The 26,837-nt window shown below is 36.2% G+C and overlaps 1 protein-coding gene across 3 annotated transcripts; it reads left to right on the top strand.

The window, feature by feature from the left end:
• The first annotated feature begins 7,747 nt into the window (after nucleotides 1-7,747).
• LOC145085960 (uncharacterized) lies at nucleotides 7,748-13,611 on the top strand. 3 transcript variants are annotated; one of them, XM_079023664.1, is made up of 6 exons: nucleotides 8,600-8,723; nucleotides 9,218-9,880; nucleotides 10,864-11,592; nucleotides 12,299-13,129; nucleotides 13,256-13,298; nucleotides 13,437-13,611. In XM_079023664.1, exons 2-5 carry the CDS (start codon nucleotides 9,296-9,298, stop codon nucleotides 13,277-13,279), a joined length of 2,169 nt encoding a protein of 722 aa, XP_078879790.1. In that variant the 5' UTR covers nucleotides 8,600-8,723; nucleotides 9,218-9,295; the 3' UTR covers nucleotides 13,280-13,298; nucleotides 13,437-13,611. The 3 variants fall into 3 exon arrangements, with proteins under 3 accessions (XP_078879789.1, XP_078879790.1, XP_078879788.1); XM_079023663.1 differs by lacking the exons at nucleotides 8,600-8,723; nucleotides 13,256-13,298 and adding an exon at nucleotides 7,748-7,858; XM_079023662.1 differs by lacking the exon at nucleotides 13,256-13,298.
• The last annotated feature ends 13,226 nt before the right edge of the window (nucleotides 13,612-26,837 follow it).

Below are 26,837 nucleotides of genomic sequence, written 5' to 3'. Positions count from 1 at the left end.
TGGTGTGTGCTTTCTTGAGTTTTGAGCCTCCAATGCTTAGTCCACTTGGCCCAGTTCGAGTCCAATCAACTTGTGACCCATTTTTCTTCAAGTTGTATTCAAGTTAAGCCCAATTTGCCTTCTCCAAATCATCCATAACTTCATAGAATCGCCCGTTTATCTCAATCCCGAATGCACAATTATTCTCTCGTCTTCATTTTAAGCAAGAGACCACCTTCTTCATGCTTCATCCGTCAATAGTTCACTTCATGTATCATCTCTACTAGTTATTTAGTCCACAATCTTTGTTGTCCTCCAAATTTAATTATCTCATGTAGTTCCCGTTCCGCTAGTTTCCTTAAAATTTGCAAATTAAGATCACAGAACTAGAAAGTACCCGAAATGGTCATAAAATAACAAAAAGGAAAATATGCATGAAGATTAAGGTGCTGTTTGTTTTTTGGAAAAAACCTCTTCAGAGCTCTTATTGCTGCGCGGCGCAGCACACACGCAACACTTTTTATCTCGCAGATGTTTGTTTTTTAGAAGTCTTCAGAGTCAAAAACCTCTGTGCATGCTCTATTTGGTGCCTCTTCCAACCTCTTCGAACCTCTTATTCTTCTTCTTTTTTTCTTACTGAAATTTTTATTAAATGTTGTTGAAATTTTATTTCACTTTTTTTTTTGTTTTTTTTGTTTATTCTTGTTGAATTTTTTTTTGTTTTTTTATATTGAATAATGATAGATTCTTGATGAAATATCATTATTTTTTACTAAATATCTTTATTTTTTTTTGTTGAAATATCATTATTTTTTATTGAAATATCATTAAATCTTGATGAAATGTTATACATTATTAAATTTTCCGTATTAAAAAAACTATTTTTGATTTATAAAATTAGTTTATTTTAATTTTTTAATATCTACAGCAGTATGCAGATGTTAAAAAAACAAACACGCTTCTTATTACAGTCTGCAGCCGTTTGGTCCACCTCTTCTACTACAGAGGGTTGCGGAGGTGGTCCGCAGACTTCATGAATTTTTACTTTAGAAAATCAAACAACACCTAACTAAATGATGAATGAAATATGCTAAAATAAACTATAAAATGAAGTAAATAAAATGAAACTATTACACTCCGACCACCCTTATAGGCTTGTAGTCCACCCACCCTTCATTCCTTTTATCAATATGGAATGGAAACATCATTCATTAAGCCAAAAAACTAACATATAAGGGGTGAGTGACAAAGGTAAGTACTAAAGACGAAAATAATCCATTTTTCTTGTATATACACAACACACACGTAGGGTCAGACGTAGGATTTCGTAGTATGAATTGTTGGTGGCACATACTGGTGGCACTTTTTTTTTTATTTTACGTAGTGGCACAATAGTGGAAAAAATGAAAATTTCAAATTTTTCTACAATGTGTCTTAAAAAAACAGGGTTTTCCGGTGCCACTATGGGCACCAAAGTTGAACCGCCCCCCGCGCGCGCACACACATAGAGTTTGAGATGTGATATTTCTTTTGGGAAAATGGAGCTATATCTTTGATATTGTATTTTTTTAATGTAATTTATATATTTAATCATTTTAGTTTATGAGTTTTATTTATTTTGATATGAAAAAAAAGTCTTTTATACGTTGGATTTAACATAAAAATCTAACGATATTAATCGAAAAGACCAAACATGTAGACAATTATGTATATAATTAATTCCCAATAGTCTTAAGTAATAGTATTATATATATAATTAATTCTCAATGGTCCTAAGAATAGTAAGTTCTTATGTTTCAAACTTTTTCCACAATTCTTTATTTATTTTGACACTTATGCTCCATAGTTATATATATATATATATATATATATATATATATATATATATATATATATATATATATAGGGCTAGGTTATAATGTGGATGAACAATTATTGTGTGGACAGTGCGATTCTATGAGAATTACTAAGATAATACATTGTTTACTAATGCGAATACATTAAACCTTACAAAAATATCATCATTTTCATGCATTCTCACTAATTCTTATTTATTTTTGTTCTCACAAATCGTTTTTCAATCATTATCATTATGACAGAATACGACTCAGTAAACATTCTGACAGAATGTGAATAATAATAAAAAGTCTATAATAACCTTATAGGCGATTTAATTTGTGAGAATGTGTGATAATGACAATAGTTATATAAGATTGAACGTATTCATATTATTAAACAACATATTTTCTTTGTCATTCTCACAGAATAACACTATCCACACGTTCACACAATAGATGTTCATCCACATTTGAACCTAGCTCTCTCTCTCTCTCTCTCTCTCTATATATATATATATATATATATATATATATATATATATATATATATATATATATATATATATAGACACACACACACTAGATGTGTGCCTATGCAAAGCAGCGGCGTTTTGGAGAATACTTTCTTACGCATAAACAATTATTATATTTTTTATTAGGTATTATAATAAAAAAATTACCAATTTTAAATAAAATATTTATGTTTATACTTTATATTTATATTGCAATATAATAAATTAATATTTATGTCAAATTTAAGAAATATAGATTAATTTAAATACATGAATTTAATATTTTTAAATTTTCATTTTGCTTCAAATTGAGTTTCTTAATTACTTTTCTTAATTCAAGTATTCAAACTTTTGGTAAGTGTTAAAGAATTATTTATGCATAATTGATTTGTACAAAAAATTTTGTAACTTATACATCTTAAAATTCAAAATATGACTAATATGATTTACAATATATATATATATATATATATATATATATATATATATATATATATATACAGAGAGAGAGAGAGAGAGAGAGAGTCAAGATCAAATAAGAAGAAATTTTTTGGTAGGAAGGTAATAAGTTTTTTTTCTACATATTTTTTTCGCGAACAAACAAAATGAATCATTAGATGATTCAATTGTAAGATGATTTACAAGAAAAAATTCTTAAAAAAACATCTTGATGATTCATTTATACAATGATTTTGTTGTTATTTACTAAAATGGTCATAAAAGTGAATTTTTTCTTAATTTACTTAAAAATGAATCATAAAGATGTTTTTTTGGGAATTTTTTCTTGTGAATCATCTTACAAATGAATCATCTAGTGATTCATTTATTTTGTTCGTCAAAAAAATATGTAGAAAAAAAACTTCTTACCTTCCTACCAAAAAAATTTCTTACCGGATCTATATATATATATATATATATATATATATATATATATATATATATATATATATATATATATATATATATATATATTAAAGCACAAAGGTTATAGGAATAGTATATTTTCTATTATTCTACGTTTTGCCACAAAAGTATCAGCACTTTGCCACTTTTTGTCCCTCCTTAACCTTTTCTATGTTTTGCCACAAATGTTCCAACACTTTGCCACTTTGGTCCTTCCTCAACTTTTCACCACATTAGTTTGTGGAGTTGGCAGTTTTGGTCCCCCTAACTTCGATATTCTCTACTGCTAGCCAAAAAGGGTTCCAGAGTTTCCCACTTTTGGTCCCTGACAGTAACCAAATGTGACACGTCAAATTTTTGCCACGTTAGTTTGTGGGGTTGTCCCTTTTGGTCCCCCCACATTTGATATTCTACTATACAACCTTATTTTTCTCAAATAACAACACGTATATTTAATTAGCAATGATAGAAATAGATATCATATAAAGTATTTGTAACACTTTGTAAGAACGTTGCTATTATAGGTAAAAATAAACATTTCAAAGTATGATGTCCTAATTTGAAAAAATGTTTAAAAAAAATAACGACTAGGGCGAGTTTTTTTACTAGTTTGTATCATATCATATAAAAATTTAAGGTGGAACGGTAAAAGAATGACGACCACATTAACCAGAAATGTAATTTATTCTTTTACTAGTTTATAACTCGTGGAAACCACGGTTACAAAATTAATTAAATTTTTATAGTAAAAACTCATAAATTTTAATTAATTATTTTAAATAAATTATTAATTAAGAGATTTTTTTAGTTATATAAATTTTAATCATTGATTAAAATAAATATATGAAATTATATTTTATAATTTGTATTAATTTATTTTAATTTTTATTCTAATGTTATTAATTTAATGTAATTAGAATATGGACTATTAGAATAGGCATTTTGATAACTTTTAATATTTTGAATGATCTATGTATTTAAAAGTAAACAACAAACAAAGAACATAATCCAAAACCCTAAATTGCAAGTCTCGCGCAATTTCCCTATGGGAATATGACTTATTAAGGTAATTAACTTTTCGGTATGTTCACATCTGGGTAACTATCTTTTTTTTGTACACATCTAGGTAACAAATTTGTTGGAAGTGTTCACATATGACCATTATGACCTGCTATAGCAGGTTAAATCCTAGATGTGAACGCTTTCAACAAGTTCGTTACCTAGATGTGTACAAAAAAAATAGTTACCTAAATATGAACAAAACGAAAAGTAAAAATTAAATTACACGAATGGTCCTTGTGGTTTAGGAGAATTTGTGTTTTTTGGTCCATAACTTATTTTTTTTAACTTGGATGGTCCCTATTGTTTATTTTTGTTGCGCGTTTGGTCCATGTCTTTCCTAAAAACACTATTGTGCCCTTATTAATTTATTTTTTAATTAATTTTCTTATTTATGTATTTATTTTTTACATATTTAAAAATTTTAATAGACCTCACATATTTGTATCTCCTCAGATGATCCCTACTGTTTATTTTTTAATTAATTTATTTTTTTAACTCAGATGGTCTCTACTGTTTGATTTTGTTGCGAGCTTGGTCTCTGTCTTACCTAAAAAGACTATTGTGCCCTTATTAATTAATTTTTTTAATTAACTTTCTTGTTTATGTACTTATGCTTTATATATTGGGAATATGACTTGTTAAGATAGTTAACTTTTTGGTATGTTCACATCTGGGTAATTATCTTTTTTTTTTGTACACATCTAGGTAACAAACTTGTTGGAAGTGTTCACATATGACCATTATGACCTGCTATAACAGGTTAAATCCTAGATGTGAACGTTTTCAACAAGTTCGTTACCTAGATGTGTACAGAAAAAAATAGTTACCCAAATATGAACAAAACGAAAAGTAAAAATTAAATTACACGAATGGTCCCTGTGGTTTGGGAGAATTTGTGTGTTTGGTCCCTAATTTTTTTTTTAACCTGGATGGTCCTTATTGTTTATTTTTATTGCGCGTTTGGTCTCTGTCTTTCTTAAAAAGACTATTATGCCCTTATTAATTTAATTTTTAATTAATTTTCTTATTTATGTATTTATTTTTTACATATTTAAAAAAATTAATAGACTCCACATATTTGTATCTCCCCGGATGATCCCTATTGTTTATTTTTTAATTAATTTATTTTTTTAACTCGGATGGTCCCTACTGTTTATTTTTGTTACGCGTTTGGTCCGTGTCTTACCCAAAAAGAGTATTTTTCCCTTATTAATTTATTTTTTAATTAATTTTCTTATTTATGTATTTATTGTTTATATATTTAAAAAAATTAATATACCCCACATATGTGTATCTCCTCACCGTAAACTTGAAACTAGAGTTGAGAACTTTAAATTGGGTCTTATCGGTCACCATCCCATCTCTCATCGTCCCCAACTTCTATTTCTTTTCCATCTTTAGTAACATCGACGTCTTCACCATCCTTCTTTTTTTTGGTACTTCAACTCTGGCAAAGCAGCAACATAACCTACTATCTCTTCATCTTTAGTGGGTTGTGGTGTTGATTCGATGAAGTTCAATGACCGAAAAAAGAAGGTATGATGAAGACGTCGATATCACTAAAGATGGAAAATAAATAGAAGTTGAAAAGAAAGAGAGATGGGATGGTGAGGAGATACAGATATGTGGGGTCTACTAAAGTTACTTAAATATATAAAGCATAAGTAAATAAACAAGAAAATTAATTAAAAAAATTAATTAATAAGGGCACAATAGTCTTTTTAGGTAAGATAGAGACCAAGCTCGCAACAAAATCAAACAGTAGAGACCATCCGAGTTAAAAAAATAAATTAATTAAAAAATAAACAGTAGGGATCATCCGAGGGGATACAAATATGTGAGGTCTATTAAAATTTTTAAATATGTAAAAAATAAATACATAAATAAGAAAATTAATTAAAAAATAAATTAATAAGGGCACAATAGTGTTTTTAGGAAAGACATGGACCAAACGCGCAACAAAAATAAACAATAGGGACCATCCAAGTTAAAAAAAATAAGTTATGGACCAAAAAACACAAATTCTCCTAAACCACAAGGACCATTCGTGTAATTTAATTTTTACTTTTCGTTTTGTTCATATTTAGGTAATTATTTTTTTTGTACACATCTAGGTAACGAACTTGTTGAAAGCGTTCACATCTAGGATTTAACATGCTATAGCAGGTCATAATGGTCATATGTGAACACTTCCAACAAATTTGTTACCTAGATGTGTACAAAAAAAAGATAGTTACCCAGATGTGAACATACCGAAAAGTTAATTACCTTAATAAGTCATATTCCCTTATATATTTAAGTAACTTTAGTAGACCCCACATATCTGTATCTCCTCACCATCCCATCTCTCTTTCTTTTCAACTTCTATTTATTTTCCATCTTTAGTGATATCGACGTCTTCATCATCCCTTCTTTTTTCGGTCATTGAACTTCGTCGAATCAACACCACAACCCACTAAAGATGAAGAGATAGTAGGTTATGTTGTTGCTTTGCCGGAGTTGAAGTACCAAAAAAAGAAGGATGGTGAAGACGTCCATGTTACTAAAGATGGAAAAGAAATAGAAGTTGGGGATGATGAGAGATGGGATGGTGACCGATAAGACCCAATTTAAAGTTCTCAAATCTGGTTTCAAGTTTACGGTGAGGAGATACACATATGTGGGGTATATTAATTTTTTTAAATATATAAACAATAAATACATAAATAAGAAAATTAATTAAAAAATAAATTAATAAGGGAAAAATACTCTTTTTGGGTAAGACACGGACCAAACGCGTAACAAAAATAAACAGTAGGGACCATCCGAGTTAAAAAAATAAATTAATTAAAAAATAAACAATAGGGATCATCTGGGGAGATACAAATATGTGGAGTCTATTAATTTTTTTAAATATGTAAAAAATAAATACATAAATAAGAAAATTAATTAAAAATTAAATTAATAAGGGCATAATAGTCTTTTTAAGAAAGACAGAGACCAAACGCGCAATAAAAATAAACAATAAGGACCATCCAGGTTAAAAAAAAAATTAGGGACCAAACACACAAATTCTCCCAAACCACAGGGACCATTCGTGTAATTTAATTTTTACTTTTCGTTTTGTTCATATTTGGGTAACTATTTTTTTCTGTACACATCTAGGTAACGAACTTGTTGAAAACGTTCACATCTAGAATTTAACCTGTTATAGCAGGTCATAATGGTCATATGTGAACACTTCCAACAAGTTTGTTACCTTAGATGTGTACAAAAAAAAAAGATAATTACCCAGATGTGAACATACCAAAAAGTTAATTACCTTAACAAGTCATATTCCCATTTCCGTATCACTAGTCCTCACTTACGATGGCCGCTGGCGTTATGTCGCTCTCTCACTGCCTACAACCCCTTGTTGCTACTCATTACAATAACGAAAAGTTGAATATCCATATATTTATTTGGATGTGAAATTGAGTGGAAGTTTGGGCAGAACGGGAATGATGGTCTGCAAGTGGTTATAAACTTGATTCCGAGTTATTACTATATATGTAGCCTCTTTACAACGACCAAGGTTTCTTCCAGGTACCATTTGATCTTTTTAGAATTTAGTTTTCTGAAACACCCTGATTTGGATCAAATATCACCAACAACTCTTAAAAACTTGATTAATCAATTGTTTTCTTCATCTTGATAACAAGTGGAATGATTTTCTACTTAGATTAACTTGAAAAAAAAGGTCCATGTGCGTTTGGTGGATCTGGTAAATGAAGATGGAAGGGAGAGCTGACTTTAAAGACACAAACACGTCACCATATCTTTTATTTTATTTTAAAATTTCTTTTTTCCTATTTCTTTCTTTCTTGATCTCCAGATGGTATGTGGTGTGGATAATTAGGCCTGTCAAATCGGGCCGTCGTGTCGTGTTTTTGTCTGACACGACACGACACGACAAGGTTTTTTGTAACACGAACACGACACGACACGATGTCGTGTTTCTTTTCACTAACACGAAAACGAAGTAATTAAAAAACGACAACACGACACGACACGACAAAGATAATATTACATAACTATTATTTTATTTAATTCATATTTAATCATATATAACACGATAAAAACGACAAACACGAAAACACGACAAATACATGCTCAATCGTGTTAATTTCGTGTGGATTTGTAAACACGAACACGACACGACACGACATCGTGTTTTTTAAACTTGACACGAACACGACACGAAAACGAATTCGAATTTTGATTTCGTCCCGATTTTGTTTCGTGTCGTGTATTTTTGTCGTATCGTATCATAAATTGACACCCCTATGGATAATTTACACATAGAGATTGGGAACGACTGTGATTTAGAGAGGACGTGGCTTGGGGTTGAGGATGGTTTATGGCTGGCCGAGTTTCATTTATATAAACAAACAAATATATAAAACAAGGGGTAAAATGGCCATCTTATATGTATTTAACCGTCCTCTTTTTTTTTTTTTTTTTTTTTTTTTTTTTTTTTTTTTAAATTTAAGAAGGGGTATACCAGTGTCAGCTTCTTATTCCCAACCAGTCAACCGTGACTTGGATGGTAGATAAATTTAGTAAACTTAACCCTTCAATTAACCTGTCATTTCTTATTAACTCAATTTCAAGCTAAATTCTGATTCTTGTTTGAAAGTAAGTTGCATCTTTATTTTTGTATTATCTTGTTGCATAGGATCCTTAGCATCTTTTAATAATTTATTTGAAGGTGAAAGATCCAACTATTTTTAATCTGTTGGCATTTTCCATCATTTGCAACTGTTTCTTGAAAAAAAATACCTAAAATCAAAATAACCATTTTCAAATCCAAAATTATAAGAGAGAATTGTTAATGGACGTGGAATCATATATCATTAACACAATTCAGTACACAGGTTGCTAATTACATTTCTTGCTTTGCAGACTGATATTCTGTCAGAGGAAGAGACATTACAAGAAGCCACTGCCAGTATTTCTAATGTTGTATTCCCACCCTGTCTCATGCACTCTTTTCATAACCTCCATAAACTTAAATTGGAGAGAGTTAAAGGAGTGGAGGTGGTGTTTGAGATAGAGAGTGAGAGTCCAACATGTAGAGAATTGGTAACAACTCACAATAACCAACAACAGCCTATTATACTTCCCTACCTCCAGGAATTGTATCTAAGGAATATGAACAACACGAGTCATGTGTGGAAGTGCAGCAACTGGAATAAATTCTTCACTCTTCCAAAACAACAATCAGAATCCCCATTCCACAACCTCACAACCATAAATATTCATAAATGCAAAAGCATTAAGTACTTGTTTTCGCCTCTCATGGCAGAACTTCTTTCCAACCTAAAGGATATCTGGATAAGTGTGTGTGATGGTATTGAAGAAGTTGTTTCAAACAGAGATGATGAGGATGAAGAAATGACTACATTTACATCTACCCACACAACCACCATCTTGTTCCCTCATCTTGATTCTCTCACTCTAAAATACATGCACTGTGTGAAGTGTATTGGTGGAGGTGGTGCCAAGGATGAGGGGAGCAATGAAATATCTTTCAATAATACCACTACAACTACCGATCAATTTAAGGTATGTTTGTACATATTTAATTATATATTTAATTTCCTTTTTTCTTTGCAATATTCTATGCGAACTCAAGAATGGGATTTGGAGGCATATAAAGTTACATTCATTTGAACAAGTATTACCTTTTATTTGTTATTTATCATTTTCATAACATTTACTGATAACATTTCTTTTTTATTTTTCTAATTAGAAAAGGTCCACATGTCTAATTAGGTTTTCCATTCTATGTGAAACCTCTATTCAGTCTGTAATCAAGCATCTTAGATTATTTATCCATTTTCATAACTATGTTTATTTTGACAGTTTTTTTTTATTATTATTATTATTATTATTATTTTTATATATATATAGTTGTAATTGCAACCTGTTATATATTCAAGTCTTAATGTGCATTTTATACCCACTATACTAAGATAATAATTACCTAGAGGGATGGATGCCATGACACAGCTGCTACACTTCAGAAACTCTAGTAAGGGCAGTTATTGAAGTTCAATAAAATGATAATGGCATCTTTTGATGGGTAATATAGGCAATTTAAGTTTTATTTCTGTTAAAGCAGTATTTAGCAAGTACTGGCCAGTAGGAGAGGAGAATATCACCTTTTGTGAAAATCTGGTCATTGTACCCAGAATTTAGTTAAATGTAACATTTTAGATATCAGGGGTCATCAGGTGACAGATATTGTAGAATAGAACAATATGTAATATTACCCAAAACTATTTTTTCTAAGGTTGCTCTGTTAAATATGTGCTTTCTTGATTTCATTGAATTTGCATTCGTATATTCTAGGTGGTAAAGTGATTGTCTCTTCAATAAATCCCGAAATTAATTAAAAAAAAAAAAAACAAAAGTAAATTTTTGATATGGAGAGCACTGGTATCATTTAGTATATAAAAAAACTAGATTTTGAATTAAGTTTCTTATATAAAAGCTGTGTATATAGTTTAATTAGTTTTACATCATTTTTCCATGTGGTGTTGCAGTTGTCTGAAGCAGGTGGTGTTTCTTGGAGCTTATGCCAATACGCTAGAGAGATGAGAATAGAATTCTGCAATGCATTGTCAAGTGTGATTCCATGTTATGCAGCAGGACAAATGCAAAAGCTTCAAGTGCTGACAGTAAGGTCTTGTGATGGCATGAAGGAGGTATTTGAAACTCAATTAGGGACGAGCAGCAACAAAAACAACGAGAAGAGTGGTTGTGAGGAAGGAATTCCAAGAGTAAATAACAATGTTATTATGCTTTCTGGTCTGAAGATATTGGAAATCTACGGTTGTGGGGGTTTGGAACATATATTCACATTCTCTGCACTTGAAAGCCTGACACAGCTCCAAGAGTTAACGATTAAGGGTTGCTACAGAATGAAAGTGATTGTGAAGAAGGAAGAAGATGAATATGGAGAGCAGCAAACAACAACAACAACAACAATAACGAAGGGGGCATCATCATCATCGTCTTCTTCATCTTCTAAGGAGGTTGTGGTCTTTCCTCGTCTCAAATCCATTGAACTAAATGATGTACCAGAGCTGGTAGGATTCTTCTTGGGGAAGAATGAGTTCCAGTTGCCTTCATTGGAAGAAGTTACCATCAAGTATTGCTCAAAAATGATGGTGTTTGCAGCTGGTGGGTCCACAGCTCCCCAACTCAAGTATATACACACAGAATTAGGCAGACATGCTCTTGATCAAGAATCTGGCCTTAACTTTCATCAGGTATATATATTTCTTTAATTGGCATCATCTAATTAAGAAATATATCATTCCTACCAAGTAAATTTACTTCAAACACATTCGCACTAGTTTCAGTCTAAGTTTATGTTGTTCTAGGAAGGCCTAAATGGGAAAGCAAGATAGGTAAAAATAATGTATTTCAGCGGAAAGGGTATTTTAGGTATTTTCTGTCAAAAGTTGTTATTGCAGGCTTTTTGGTGCCTGGAATCGTGTGTGGGAGGAGCATTTTTATTCTGATTTGCTTGTTTCTTTATCATCTTTTCTTAGCCTAGGAGAGTCTTGCCTCTCTAACAACTAGAAACCCTTTTAATCTTTTGATTTTTAATAATGAAAATTTTCCCTGTTACTCCATTTGATTGTTGTTCTTCATGGTTCTAAGTGAGTTATTTGCTCATCTATTACTTCTTTTGATTGTTATTTTCATAGCATGATGTCACTTGAATCAAGTTTTTCCATTTTCAACAAGGGCAAAAGGTCAAAAGTAACCTACTTTATGAGATCAAAAATAGCAACCCATCGGATAACTTTTAGTTGGAGTTAATACTTACAATTACGAATTACCATTGTGATTAATAATTATAATATCTTGTATTAATTCATTAAAATTGGTACAGCACATATATGACATTTCAAAGGGGTTTTTTTTGACATATATATGCCTCTGGCGTTTTCTTTATTGGACTTGCAGACGTCATTCCAAAGTTTATACGGTGACACCTTGGGCCCTGCTACTTCAGAAGGGACAACTTGGTCTTTTCATAACTTGATCGAATTAGATGTAAAATATAATATGGATGTTAAAAAGATTATTCCATCCAGTGAGTTGCTGCAACTGCAAAAGCTGGAAAAGATTCATGTGTGTGGTTGTAAGATGGTAGAGGAGGTATTTGAAACTGCATTGGAAGCAGCAGGGAGAAATAGAAATAGTGGAAGTGGTTTTGATGAATCATCACAAACAACTACTACTACTCTTGTCAATCTTCCAAACCTCAAAGAAATGAGGTTGGAGTGGCTAAGTAATCTGAGGTATATATGGAAGAGCAATCAGTGGACAGCATTTGAGTTTCCAAACCTAACAAGAGTTGAAATTTGTGAATGTAATTCATTAGAACATGTATTTACTAGTTCCATGGTTGGTAGTCTATTGCAACTCCAAGAGCTACATATATTTAACTGCAGTATGATGGAGGAGGTAATTGTTAAGGATGCAGATGTTTCTGTAGAAGAAGACAAAGAGAAAGAATCTGATGGCAAGACGAATAAGGAGATACTTGTGTTACCTCATCTAAAGTCCTCGAAATTACAACTTCTTCGAAGTCTTAAGGGGTTTAGCTTGGGGAAGGAGGATTTTTCATTCCCATTATTGGATACTTTAGAAATCAAAAGATGCCCAACAATAACCACCTTCACCAAAGGAAATTCCGCTACTCCACAACTAAAAGAAATACAAACAAATTTTGGCTTCTTTTATGCTGCAGGGGAAAAAGACATCAACTCTCTTATAAAGATCAAACAACAGGTAAATCAGATCTTTGTTGCTTTAATAATTCTTAAACTACATTTGAAAAGCTTCATGCAAGTTTTTTTGTTATATTGTCAAAAACCGCAACCTACATTCAGCTTTATATTTATGTACTTTATGCAGGATTTCAAACAAGACTCAGATTAATGTGAAGTGAATATTAAAGGTAAATTATATTTTCATGTTCCTAGTTGCCTATTAATTAATGGCCTTTTAGTTCATGATTTTTGGATGTATTCTTCATGATGATGTGAATCTTCTAATACCCCATTCATTGTTTGGTTGAATGTTGACTCTATGTCAGGATGAATATTCAAGGGAAGAATTGTTCATCAAATGAAGGACATTAAAGAACATGGATGCTATGAAGATGTTGGGAAAACATATGTATCAAGTAGCAAGCTGCTTAATGATCTAAATTTGTTGGTTGAGGATGTTGATTTTAATATTTCAAATTCATTGGTATCATTATATGGGCTTATCAATAGTGTCAATGGGATAATGAGTGACTTAACCTAAATTATGTTGTTGGTAAATGTTGGACAAGTAAGGAAAATTAGGAATGACTTGTGAAAAATATATGGAAAAGTAGGATTGAGATTTTCAATGAAAATATTATGAAACTATAGTATATAAATAAATGCAACATACTGTTTGGGTATCTTGGAAGCACATATCATGAGAGTAACTAGAAGTAGAGTTTATTCCAAGGGTGTAGAAAACGTTAGACGTTAGCTAGTCGGTGGACTGGGGTCTAGGGATTAACCGGTTAGGCGGGGATTAATCGGGGATCATTAATTATTAAGGAAATTATTCAATAATTTATAAATCTAACTTTAATCATAAGAATATTAATAAATAAGCATAAAAGTTTAATAATAAGTTTAACAAGCACAACAATTTATCATCCAACTAATAAGAAAAATTATTCAAATTTTAATATATCTTAAGAAAAGAAGTAAATTTAGGTATTTGCATATTAGAAAACATAAAAATTTTGACAATTTTGGAGAAAAACTTTAAAATTTAAAATTTAATTTTTTTTATATATTAGTTGAACACTAAAATACTATGAACTTTTGAAAATTTGAAAATTTTGGTTTAATATTTAAAATTTGGCCAATTAGGCCGCCTAGGACCGATTAGAACCGTCTAGTTCTGACTTTGACCACCTTTGACCAAAACCGATTAAGCCGATCGATTAGCCTTAATCCTATTCAATTGAAGACCGCCTAGTGATTAATCCCTAATTAATCGGCCGCCTAGACCGATTTTTACAACACTTGTTTATTCCCATCTTCAACTACTTATAGTTTCCATTTCTTACCTGCAAAAATCTGATTAAACTTTAGAGTTATTTCAATTTTTTGCCAACCAAGAAAAGAGACTGGTGCAAATTTTCATATAAAGGTCACAAGTAACTGTAAGTATAAAAACGATCACTAAATAGTGACTACAATATACTGATCATTAAATATGTGGCAAACTATTTCGTCATTTAATGTTGTCACTAATCAATGAACTGTTTTACTTAATTAGTGACAACTAAAAGTTGTCACTGTCTTATCCGATTAGTGACCATAGAAAGTTGTCACCGGTTTATCCGACTTGTGACCAAAAAAGTCGTCATTGATTTATCCAATTAGTTACAAAAAAAAACTCGTCATTGATTTTTGTTGTTGTTTTTTGTATTTAACCAATTTAAGTAACAAGCATGGAACTTGGTAAATGGTAAGATATTTCATGAGCAATTTAAAAATATAAAACTTGTCCTTAAATTATAAAAACGAAAGGTTGGGGGGTAATTATTTTCCCTTTAGCATTGTCTCAATTATGCAAACTTACATCATGTCCTCAATAAAACCTTAACACAATTTTCCAGCAAATTACATAAACAGAAAACGAAAAAAAAAAAGATTCAACTCTTCGGGTTATTCAAACAACATGATTTGCTTCAAAACGGTTTTTTTTTCTGCAATAACTGTTTCATCTGTTTGCAACCTCTATAAGCAATCCCCCCAAGTCAATCTACAATCTATATAAGATAATTCACATGTATTTGATACCCCACCACAAGCTAAAACCATCATCACAAATAATTAATGTCAAAATAATATTCAAATGGAGAATCATGTTGCCTATTGTACACTCTCAAACACGGAACACCTAAATAAGGTTATGACAAAAATAATATTTTTTTAGTTTATAAAAAATTAAAAATTATAGTTTGGTTAAAAGAATTAATTTTCTTTTACAAAGATTTAAATCACTAAAAATTACACGGTTAAAACTGGTTATATTGCAATTTTTCATTCCATTCAATGATGGAATGAAAAGAAATCACCCCCTCTAATAAGGATTGAAAAATAACAAATAACAAGGAATCACATTTCCTCTATAATGCTCACATTCCATTCCGTCAACCAATTCAAAATGGTTTTTTCATTCAAAAAGTTTTTTTTCATTAAAATGGAATGAACCATTTTTTTTTTCTAATTAAGTAAATTTAAAATCATACATGATTAAGTGGATTATCCTCTAGTGGGCTTGAATAAGCTTTTTCAGCCTCAATCCATGCCCTTTGCTTTAAGTAACATTTCTTCAATTTTTCTAGAGCACAACACCTTAATAAAAAAGAAAGTAGAAAGTAAAGTAATGGTCAATTTCTGAGCAGCGGCAGAATGGTTATAAAAAAAATGGAAGTGCAATCCATTTTCACCCAAAAAATATCTTTTATAAACTTTTCTTATGTCAAACTCAAAAAATTTGTAAACTGTAAGGATATCCTTTTTTCTAATGAAACAAATCCCCATCAACCTGCATCCAAAATCAAAATTAACACAACTAGAGGACTAGAATTACAGTTACACCAGGTCTTAGATCCATTAAACTCCAAAAAAGGACCAATATACCCCTTGGAATTTTTATTGTACCAGATCTTTAGAACACCAAACCAACTCTTTCTAATCCCTTGCCAACCATAGTCACGGTGTTTTATATAGTCTTTAATATACATGTCGCATTTAACAATAACCCACAAAAGACAACAATGCCCTTTGTTTTTATTTTCGCACCAAGTCGTTCATCAGTATTGTACTTTGTTCCAATAAACCTAAACCCCAAAAAATTGCACCAAAGAACAAGGATGACACAAATAGAACAATTTTCCTTCATTTAACTGAAGTTTTATACACTACACTTGTAATGTCCGTAGATCCGGGCTAGTCAATTTAGAGATAATAGGGGTCGAAAACGACTTTTCGACAAAAGATTATTTATAATAAATAATCTTAACCAAGTTGTATAATATGTATCAAGGGTTCTGTACATATAAAGAACGCCGAAATCCGAGTTATAACGAAGAAGTTATGGCCCGTCGAAGTTTTTCGGCAAAACTGGCACGACACCGGGAGACGTAAATAGTGAATTTAAGATAGATGACTTTTTAGCCTTAGGGATCTAAATGAAAGTTGTAGAATATGTCTCCACCTACGCATGGATATAAAGAACGTCAAAAATGGAGTTCGTATGCAAAAGTTATGGCATTCCGAAGATTTAGCTTTTAAAAACCCTAAACTAGCTAATTCACGACATGAGAAATATGACGCTCATGATATTATGTCATAATTCGGAATCTAGAAGCTGCGAGAGGATAAGATCCAATTCACGACGTGAGAATTATGACGCTCACGATAATCTGTCATAATTCGGAATCTAGAAGCTGCGAGAGGATAAGATCCAATTCACGACGTGAGCTTTATGACACTCACTACGTGAGGTGTCATGGCCACCATCCGAAGCTAGGGACGCAAATGGCAAGTCTACGGAGTGAATCATGAAATTCACGACGTGAGTGTCATAAAAACTTACTATAAATAGCATGCGAGCCATTCCGAAAATCTCACACCTTTCTTCATTTCTTCTCTCTAAACTTTCTATCTCTAAGGGTTTTAACCCTCCCCTAAGCCTAGGTGATCTCCTAGCACCCTAAGGAATCCCCGAGTCTCCTAGAGTCCCGAGAAAAAGAGTCTTTCGGTTTCGAAACGCTGCTCCAAATAAAGCCCGATTTTCTTTAAAATCTGCTGTAAGTGAGCTACGTTTACTCAATTTTTAATATAGCTTTCAAATAATTATAGTAATGTTATTAGGTCCTTAAAATAATTATTTGGGCTATTATTATGAGTTATATTGAGTGTTATTTAACGCTTATATAATAATTATAATAATAACTAGACTATTAATTAGTCACGATTGACATTAGACTAAACCATAGTGGGATTGATACTAGGTTTTATCGAAGGAAAATTGTTTTGAGAATATCAAAGTGCTGTCCAAGTGCTGAGTCACCACCTACTCAAGTGAGTGTATAGTCACTTTCACCTTACACATATATATGAAGTATTTTCTTTTAGAGACGTGCTATGTGTAATTATATTAATTGTTTAATTAAGGTGACTGTTGAATAGATGTTTTATACAACTTTTAAACTGTATATGTATTTTTATCTACAAATATGTTGGGTAAAACATGAGTAGATGAATTAGATGATGTGTGATGAAATAAAAGGTGATGAGAGGTATCGATGTCTAAGATGATCTAGTCATCTAGCAGAGTATAGACAACGACCACAGACTATTTTAGATAGTCCAGTGGAACGTTAGCAGACTTGTAATCGGTAGGTATGTTTGAACTATATGTTCATAAGGTGTTTTTGAACTATGTGTTCATCCGTTAGTTCTTCTTTTTGACACTACTATGTGTCGGGGTACGGGAGCCTACGAGAGTACTTTATTAGTATTTTCCCTATACCTTTATTTTGAAGAGATTTGGAGTCTTTGTTTCTTTTATGAAGTGACCGGACGAGCTTCATGAGTCAGTGTTTCCATTCTCGATGCCGGATAGGAGTGAGTCTGTGGGTTATATACCTCATGATATTCAGACCACAGCCTAGGCATTAGTCAGTGTTTCCATTCTCGATGCCGGATAGGAGTGAGTCTGGGGGTTATATACCTCATGATATTCAGACCACAGCCTAGGCATTAGTCAGCGTTTCCATTGCTGGATAGGAGTGAGTCTGGGGGTTATATAGCTCATGATATTCAGACCACAGCCTAGGCATTATTCAGCGTTTCCATTGCTGGATAGGGTGCGTCTGGGGGTTATATACCTCATGATATTCAGACCACAGCTTAGGCATTAGTCAGCGTTTCCATTGTTGGATAGGGTGTGTCTGGGGGTTATATACCTCATGATACTCAGACCACAGCCTAAGCATTAATAATTACCCCTAACTTAATTGTCCGGTGGTTCTTTCTTTTACGAACAAAGGTTCGTGGTTAAACTTATTCCATTCATTTGATGTCTTCTTCGATCCTCGTTTGCTGTTAGGGAATTTCCGAAGCAGTTTCGTTAGTTGGTTGTTCATATCGATCCTTTAGGCTAGATCTAGTAAGATCACTGTATAGGATCAGTATGTGGGGATTGACGTTGTTAGTGCTTGTAATATAAACCTTGAGCAACGATGGACTTGCTGCCTATTCCTTAGGATGAATCCTTAGTAATGAGTGATAGTTGATTTTTAGGGTAAATCCTTAAGAAATGAATAAGATAATGGGGATTGGGTAATTGGGTTGATTATTTGATGTTTAAGCATAATAAATTTATTTATTGTGGGGTAAAAACCCTATATGCTCACCAGGCTCCCAAGCCTAACCCACTCAGTTTAATTGTATCACAGGTATCGATACGAACTTGCTTTACACTGAGAGATTAAGGAGATATAGATCACTAGTGAAATGAATGTAAGTTCTGTTTATGCTTATGTTTCTGTATTGACGATGACATCCCAAATGTTTTAAAATGAATAAAATACGTTTCTTCGGAAATGATTTGATAACGTATTTATCGTGTTTTTCTGGGAATAAATTCCGCAACATTTTTTATTAAAAGAGGTACTCTGATTTTCATAAAGCATAAACAAAATCGGTCTTTTCTGGCCGTGAAATTGGGGATGTCATAACACTACATCCTAAATCCACATTATATCATATAACTATATTGAATTGGATGATCTAGCATATACAAATTTCCAGTAAGTAAAATACCCTAGAAATAATTCAAAGTTCAAGTAACTTCTAAATTTTATAAGATAGACTTACTTACTTCATCACGAAGGGAAGATGCCTCATGTTGACCTCCCATATCTTTATCTACACATCCAATATCCTTTGAAAACTTAAAAATGTAAACTCATACAATCACATACTTAATATCTTGTTATAGTTATAATATTACAACATTATAACTATGCATTTGTTACCTATTTTGATCACGTATGTTGCTAGTAGGCGGAATGACTTGTCCTGTTCAACAATGTACTTTTTAAAAAGGTTGAAAGTAAAATGGTGTTATAGAAAAAGAAATGAAAGCTAGAGGCTATAATACACAAATAAACAAACATGTGTTGCTATTTATAGCATCTTTCCCTTTTTATATTATATGTACATAGACTATTGTATAGTTTTTGCTCTACTTTAGTGATGTCTCCATAAGTACATTTGCAGTAAATTTCATAATTATTACCTTCTTAAACTTCAAAAAGCTCTTAACTTCGTGTTGAGTTTCTAGCCAAAAACATTATGCTCGGTCAAATTTCCCACTCTTGGCATGTCCTTTGTTTTCTTGTGAGTTTTTTGGCAAAGAAATTTCTAGGTTTTTCCTGTAAATTTTCTCCAATTAATGGGAATAAACAAATTCATAAAATTCAATGTAACACCGAAAATTTCAAAACAAATTTTTCAATTTTTATAAAACATAATTCCATCGATATTCATAAAAACAACCATTTTAATTATCCAAACAAGACAATACAAAATACCAAGATCATAATATCAAGCTCCGAACGTGTGTGTGTACGGATCAAGCCGGCGCCTTCCCGCGGTCGTCACTAGTACCTGAAACAATAACATCAACACTGTAAGCACAAGGCTTAGTGAGTTCCCCAAAATACCACATATAACACATATTAGCCACTCTAGGCTATAACTCTGTGGGTCCGTGCACCCAAACTCTGTGAACCCTCAGGTTCTAGCTCTGATAAACATGCACCACATAAATCACATAGAAATAATGCAGTACAACACATGACATACATAGCATACAAATACTCTATCACATAACTCTGGTTACCTACTCAAGGTAAAGTATAGTGAGAAGACTCACCTCGTGTGTCTCGGTAAATCGTAAATCTGAAATCGCTAATCACCCGATCTGCCGAACTGTAGTCCCCCAATAGCACAATACATCTCTAATTAACACTTTCCCAACTAGGGTTGACCACACTATAACAAGTCAATCTAGGTCAACGCTGGTCAACGGTCAACGGTCAACTTTGACCGGACTTGGCGAGTGCGCTATAGCGACTCGGTGAGTCTGAGCGTATACACCAATTTCCATGGAATCCTCCCCTGACACGTCGAGCATTCACTCAACTCGACGAGTTCCACCTGTCATGAGTTGTGGGGCCACCACGACTCAACTCGCCGAGTTTCAAGAACAACTCAGTGAGTCTAGTTTGACTCAGTCCACCTGTCCATTCTGACTCCCCCTTGACTCACTGAGTCCACCCTCCCCAACTCGGCAAGGCCACTCACTGTGTGGTCGGGCAACATTCATGCTACTCGCCGAGTCTGTTCTTCGGACTCGGCGAGTCCGTGCCATGCACTGACTCAATCTTGCTCTTAAGGTCAGATCCAGTCCATTAATCCATAGATCCAGTCCCTCCAAGCTCATTTAGCACGTAAAGTTACAATCTTGATGCACATACAACCTCTATATGACCATATATGATGTTTTTGACTCAAATACTACAACACAAGGTCATAGACTCCATTGTCATACATAAAGCTTGATAAGTGAGGCTCTCTGGACCTCTATGGATCCAGATCCATAACCTCAACTCAAGGAGGGAACCATTGGGCATCAAATCATCCCATAAATGACCATCATAAGCCCTAAATCGCATAATGCTTCACCAAACAGAAAATAGACCGAAATCATACCTCTAGATTGATGATCTAAGCTCCAAATCCACGAAATAGCAACCTCCTTTGCTTCCTCTTGCCTAGAGTCTCCTTCTTCTTGCTAAATAGCACATACAAGGTCAAGAAATGCTCCTTTCTCTTCACAAATCGCTCAAGAACACAAGGGTCTCTCTCTAAGGGTTGGGTGAGCACAAATGACGGCCATAAGGCCCTTTAAATAGGCCTCAAACCCGGAAATTTAGGGTTTCATTACACAGCGCAGACTCGCCGAGTCCATATCCTGGACTCGCCGAGTCCAGGCGCGCTCCATTGTCCAAATCCGCGTCCCTACTCGGCGAGTCTGAGCTCCAACTCGCCGAGTCCCCCTCACAATACAACAAAATTAAATTTACAAGATACCTGGAAAAATCCGGATGTTACAACTCTCCCCCACTAGAACTAGACTTCGCCCTCGAAGTCTTGCTCTAAAACAGCTCCGGATGCTGCTCCCGCATCATACGCTCCGGCTCCCAGGTCATTTCTAATCCCCTCCGATGTTGCCACTGAACCAATACCATAGGTACCTCCTTGTTCCTCAAAATCTTGATCTTCCGATCCCTAATGGCCACTGGTCTCTCAGCATAATTCAGGCTTGCATCTACCTGAATATCCTCAAATGGAACCACCGCCGACTCATCGGCTATACATTTCCTCAACTGCGATACATGAAAAGTGTTGTGAATCTGCCCCAACTCTGCTGGTAACTCCAGCCGATAGGCTACCCGGCCTACCCTTGCAATCCACGAAATGGACCTATAAACCGGGGCCCCAATTTTCCCCTCTTCCTGAACCGGATCACTCCTTTGCAAGGAGAAACCTTCAGGAGAACGAAGTCGCCGACCTGAAATTCCAGCTCGGACCGGCGTCTATCCGCATAACTCTTTTGTCGGCTCTGAGCGGTCAATAACCTCTGTCTGACCAGCTGTATCTGCTCTGTCGTCTGATTCACGATCTCTGTACTGCCCATTACCCTTTGCCCAACCTCTCCCCAACAAATGGGAGTCTGACACCTCCTACCATACAACAACTCAAAGGGCGGCATACCGATGCTCGAATGATGGCTGTTATTGTAGGAAAACTCTGCCAAGGGCAAATACGTATCCCAACTACCCCCAAAGTCCAATACACATGCTCGAAGCATGTCCTCAAGTGTCTGAATCGTCCGCTCACTCTGGCCGTCGGTCCTGGGGGTGGTATGCGGTACTAAAATGCAGCTTAGTACCCAACTCCTCATGAAATTTCTTCCAGAAGCGGGAAGTGAAACGCACATCGCGGTCTGAAACAATCGAGATCGGCACCCCATGCCGAGATACAACCTCCCTCACATAAATCTCCGCCAACTTCTCCGCAGAAGAACTCTCACTGATGGCAAGAAAGTGAGCGCTCTTTGTCAACCTATCCACAATCACCCAAATTGCATCGACTCCTCTGGCAGTCCTCGGCAATTTGGTGATGAAATCCATAGTGATCTGTTCCCACTTCCACTCGGGAACCTCCAATGGCTGCAACTTGCCATGCGGTCTCTGGTGTTCGGCCTTTACCCTTCGACAGGTCAAACACCTCTCGACGAACCATGCGACATCCCTCTTCATACAAGGCCACCAATACTCCTTCCTTAAGTCAAATACATCTTTGTAGCCCCGGGATGGATCGAAAATTTCGATCTATGAGCCTCCTCCATCAATGTAGTACGCGTACCGCCCACAAACGGTACCCAGATCCGGCCCTGATAAGTCATAAGGCCTCGACTATCCGATACAAACTCAGAAACCAACCCAACGACCCGCTCTCTCTTCTGCATCTCCGGACGCACAGCCTTGGCCTGTGCCCCACAAATGGCGTCCAGAACTGGAGCTATCACGGTCAATCTCAAACATACATTTCGCAGTGGAGTACTCTCCGCCCTGCGACTCAATGCGTCGGCTACCACATTAGCCTTGCCCGGGTGGTACAAGATCTGGCAATCATAATCCTTGACCACATCTAACCACCTTCTTTGCCACATATTTAGGTTAGGCTGATCCATCAAGTACTTCAAGCTCTTATGGTCCGTGTAAATCGTACAACGAACCCCATACAAGTAGTGCCGCCAAATCTTGAGGGCGAACACCACTGCCCCCAACTCCAAATCATGTGTGGGGTACCTCGTCTCGTGAGGCTTCAACTGCCTCGATGCATATGCTATCACATGTCCCTTCTGCATCAGCACCGCTCCCAGTCCTAAAATCGATGCATCACAGAATACCACAAAACCTTCCATCCCTTCCGGAAGAGCTAATACCGGAGCTTCACACAACCTCTGGCGAAGCGTCTCAAAGGAGGTCTGCTGCTCGGGACCCCATAAAAATGTAACACCCTTCCGGGTTAATCTGGTGAGTGGAACCGCAATCTTGGAGAAATCCTTAATAAACCTCCGATAATACCCTGCCAACCCAAGGAAACTCCGGATCTCAGAAGGTGACCTTGGCACCTCCCACCTCATCACTGTGTCAACCTTGGCCGGATCGACCAATATCCCTTTCTGGTTAACGAGATGTCCCAGAAACTGGACCTCCCGCAACCAGAAATCGCACTTGGGAAAACTTTGCATAAAGTTTCTCCGATCTCAAAACTCCAAGAAGCTCCCTCAAATGCTCCTCGTGTTGCTCTCTAGATCTCGAATATACCAGAATATCATCAATGAACACAATCACCGACCGATCCAACATCGGCCGACATACCCTGTTCATGAGGTCCATGAACACAGCCGGGGCATTGGTGAGCCCAAAAGGCATCACCACAAACTCATAATGCCCATAACGCGTCCTGAATGCTGTCTTCTAGACGTCCTCGTCCCGCACTCTCACCTGATGATAGCCCGACCTCAAATCAATCTTGGAGAACCAAGATGCTCCCTGTAACTGATCGAATAAATCGTCGATCCTCGGCAACGGGTAACGGTTCTTGACCGTCAGCTTATTCAATTCCCGGTAATCAATACACATGCGATGCGAGCCATCTTTCTTCTTCACAAACAGGATGGGTGCTCCCCACGGCGAGCTACTCGGCCGAATAAACCCCTTCCCCAGCAACTCCTGAAGTTGCGAGGATAACTCTTGCATCTCTGGAGGCGCAAGGCGATACGGCACCTTAGCGATAGGCGCGGCTCCCGGAATCAAATCGATACCGAACTCCACTTGCCTCACGGGAGGCACACCTGGTAACTCTTCGGGAAAGACATCTGGAAACTCACGCACCACCGGAACTTCATCCACTGAACTCGGTCTCTCGGAGATCACTCGCGTATCCATCACATACGCCACAAAACCCTTACAGCCCTGCTGTAAACACTGCCTCGCCCTAGCAGCCGAACAAAAGGCTGATCCAGAACGTGTACCCTCGCCATAAACCGAAAGAACTCCCCCACTAGGATCTCGTATAGTCACCAGCTGACGCTCGCAATCGATAACCGCGCCGAATCGGCTCAACCAGTCCATGCCCACTATAACACAGACATCACCCATCGCAATAGGAATCAGGTCGATCGGGAACTCAACCCCAAAAATCTCCAATACACATCCCCGGAGGACCTCCGTGGCACAAATCACTCTGTCGGCGGCTATGGAAACCCACAGGGGCCGACTCAGTGCCCTACTACTAACACTGATATGCTGACTAAATGTCAAAGATACAAAAGATCGACTCGCACCCGAGTCAAATAACACTAAAGCAGGTACAGAGTTCACAAGGAAGGTACCTATGCATAGCATAATATAAGCATAATATCTCAACACTATAAATAAATAATAAAAAGGAAACGTACCAGCCACAACGTCGGGTGCAGCACGGACCTCTTCCGCAGTCAGCTGAAAGGCTCTCCCTCGAGCCCTCGGTGCCTCGGCCTTCACGGGCCGACTCTCTGTAGCTCTGATGGCGGCGGGAGCAGACCCCTGAGATGCTCCGCGCAGCAGTGGACACTCTGCCTTCCGGTGTCCGGTCTGGTTGCAGTGGAAGCACACTGCAAACCCCTTGGGGTAGTCCTTGGCCATATGCCCCTCCTTGCGACATTTGTAGCAAGACCCTGCTCGACAGACTCCATCGTGACCCTTGCTGCACTTTCCACAAGTGCGGGCCTTCTGGCTCCCGGGTCTGGGATCAGCGGGCTTGGCCCGCTTGGCTGCCGGCTGGGACTGTGCCGACCGCCGATCCCTCCCCAGAGACTCCGCCTCCTCCCTGGCCTGAGTCTCAAGCTCAATCTCCCTCTTCCGAGCATTTGCCTGAAGCTCGGCAAATGTCCGATATGAGGAGTTCGCAGCGAACTCCCGAATATCCGTCTCAGAATGCTCAGGTAACGGCTCATACATGCCTGCTCGGTGGACACGTGCTCAGGGCAGAACATCGCCCTCTCATGAAACATCCTCGTAATCGCTGTAACTGACTCGGTACCCTGCTTGAGGGTCAGAAACTCCTGTGCCAGACGCTCCCTCTCCACCTGAGGAACGTACTCATCTCGGAACATGGTAGTGAACCTCTCCCAGGTCACTGCCGAAAGCTCAGTCGGTGTGAAGTGCGCCGTCACAAACTTCCACCAGTCCTTCGCTCCCAAGCGAAGCTGGTTCAGCGTGAACCGAACCTTCAAATGCTCAGGGGACGAGCAAGTGAAGAAGCATCCCTCCATATCAGATATCCACCTCATAGCTGCCACTGGATCCTGTGTACCATCAAACTCTGGTGGTTTGGTGTTGCTGAACTCCCTAACAATGACGCATCACCTCCCTGGGGCCTTGCCGCAGCAATCACTGCGGTAGCCGCTGCAACCGCAGCCTCAGAAAGAGCGGCATAGCGCTCGTCAAATGTATCAATCAACACGGTCTTAATAGACCCGAACATCTCTGGTATCCCAGCTCTGATGACCGCAGCCACCTCCTCATGAATGATCTGTCGAATCTCCTCATCACTAGCTCTGGCATCCTCCGACATATGACGTGTCCTCACCATGATCAACCTCTGAAATACAACATGCGATAATTAGAATTCACTCGAACACTCTTACATTCGACAATCCACCCCTCCTTGATTCTTGGTATCCCAAGATTCTTATTTGGACTGTGTACCGCACCGGTGCTTTCAGTAGTACGGGCCCAATACTAATGTCCGCACCGTCTCAGTACACACCCCAAATCATCCTCTTCGGATCCCAATCCCCAAGTACTCTATTATGCTTAAATCACTTTGTAACAGATCTCACACAAAGCCCTAGCTGCTACCTAATTACTCTCAGCATCTCATAGCAGCTCACCCTTCCCTAAGCTAAGGCATCACAAAACATGCCACTCTAGTCGTATCAGCAATACCTAGCCTACTCTAGCATGCAAACACATCACATTAATAATAATTATCACGTAATATAAAGGTATTTTGGGAATTCACTATTCGGGCGCTAGCTGATCGTACACACGTTTCTTCCTGGAAAATCTTTTACTCTTAGAAAATTTTGGTTTTATTTGAAAATATCTCTTCAATTCCTCAGTTTGAGTTCAAATACCCCCGAAGGTGTACCCGAATCCCTCAAACCAAGGCTCTGATACCAATTTGTAACACCGAAAATTTCAAAACAAATTTTTCAATTTTTATAAAACATAATT

This window comes from Lactuca serriola, chromosome 2 (genome assembly GCF_051521515.1).
Source record: "Lactuca serriola cultivar US96UC23 chromosome 2, Lser_US96UC23_V15, whole genome shotgun sequence".
NCBI classification, from domain to species: domain Eukaryota; kingdom Viridiplantae; phylum Streptophyta; class Magnoliopsida; order Asterales; family Asteraceae; genus Lactuca; species Lactuca serriola.
The sequence above is the reverse complement of the archived record's forward strand: the minus strand, read 5'-3'. Positions and strand labels throughout refer to the sequence as shown.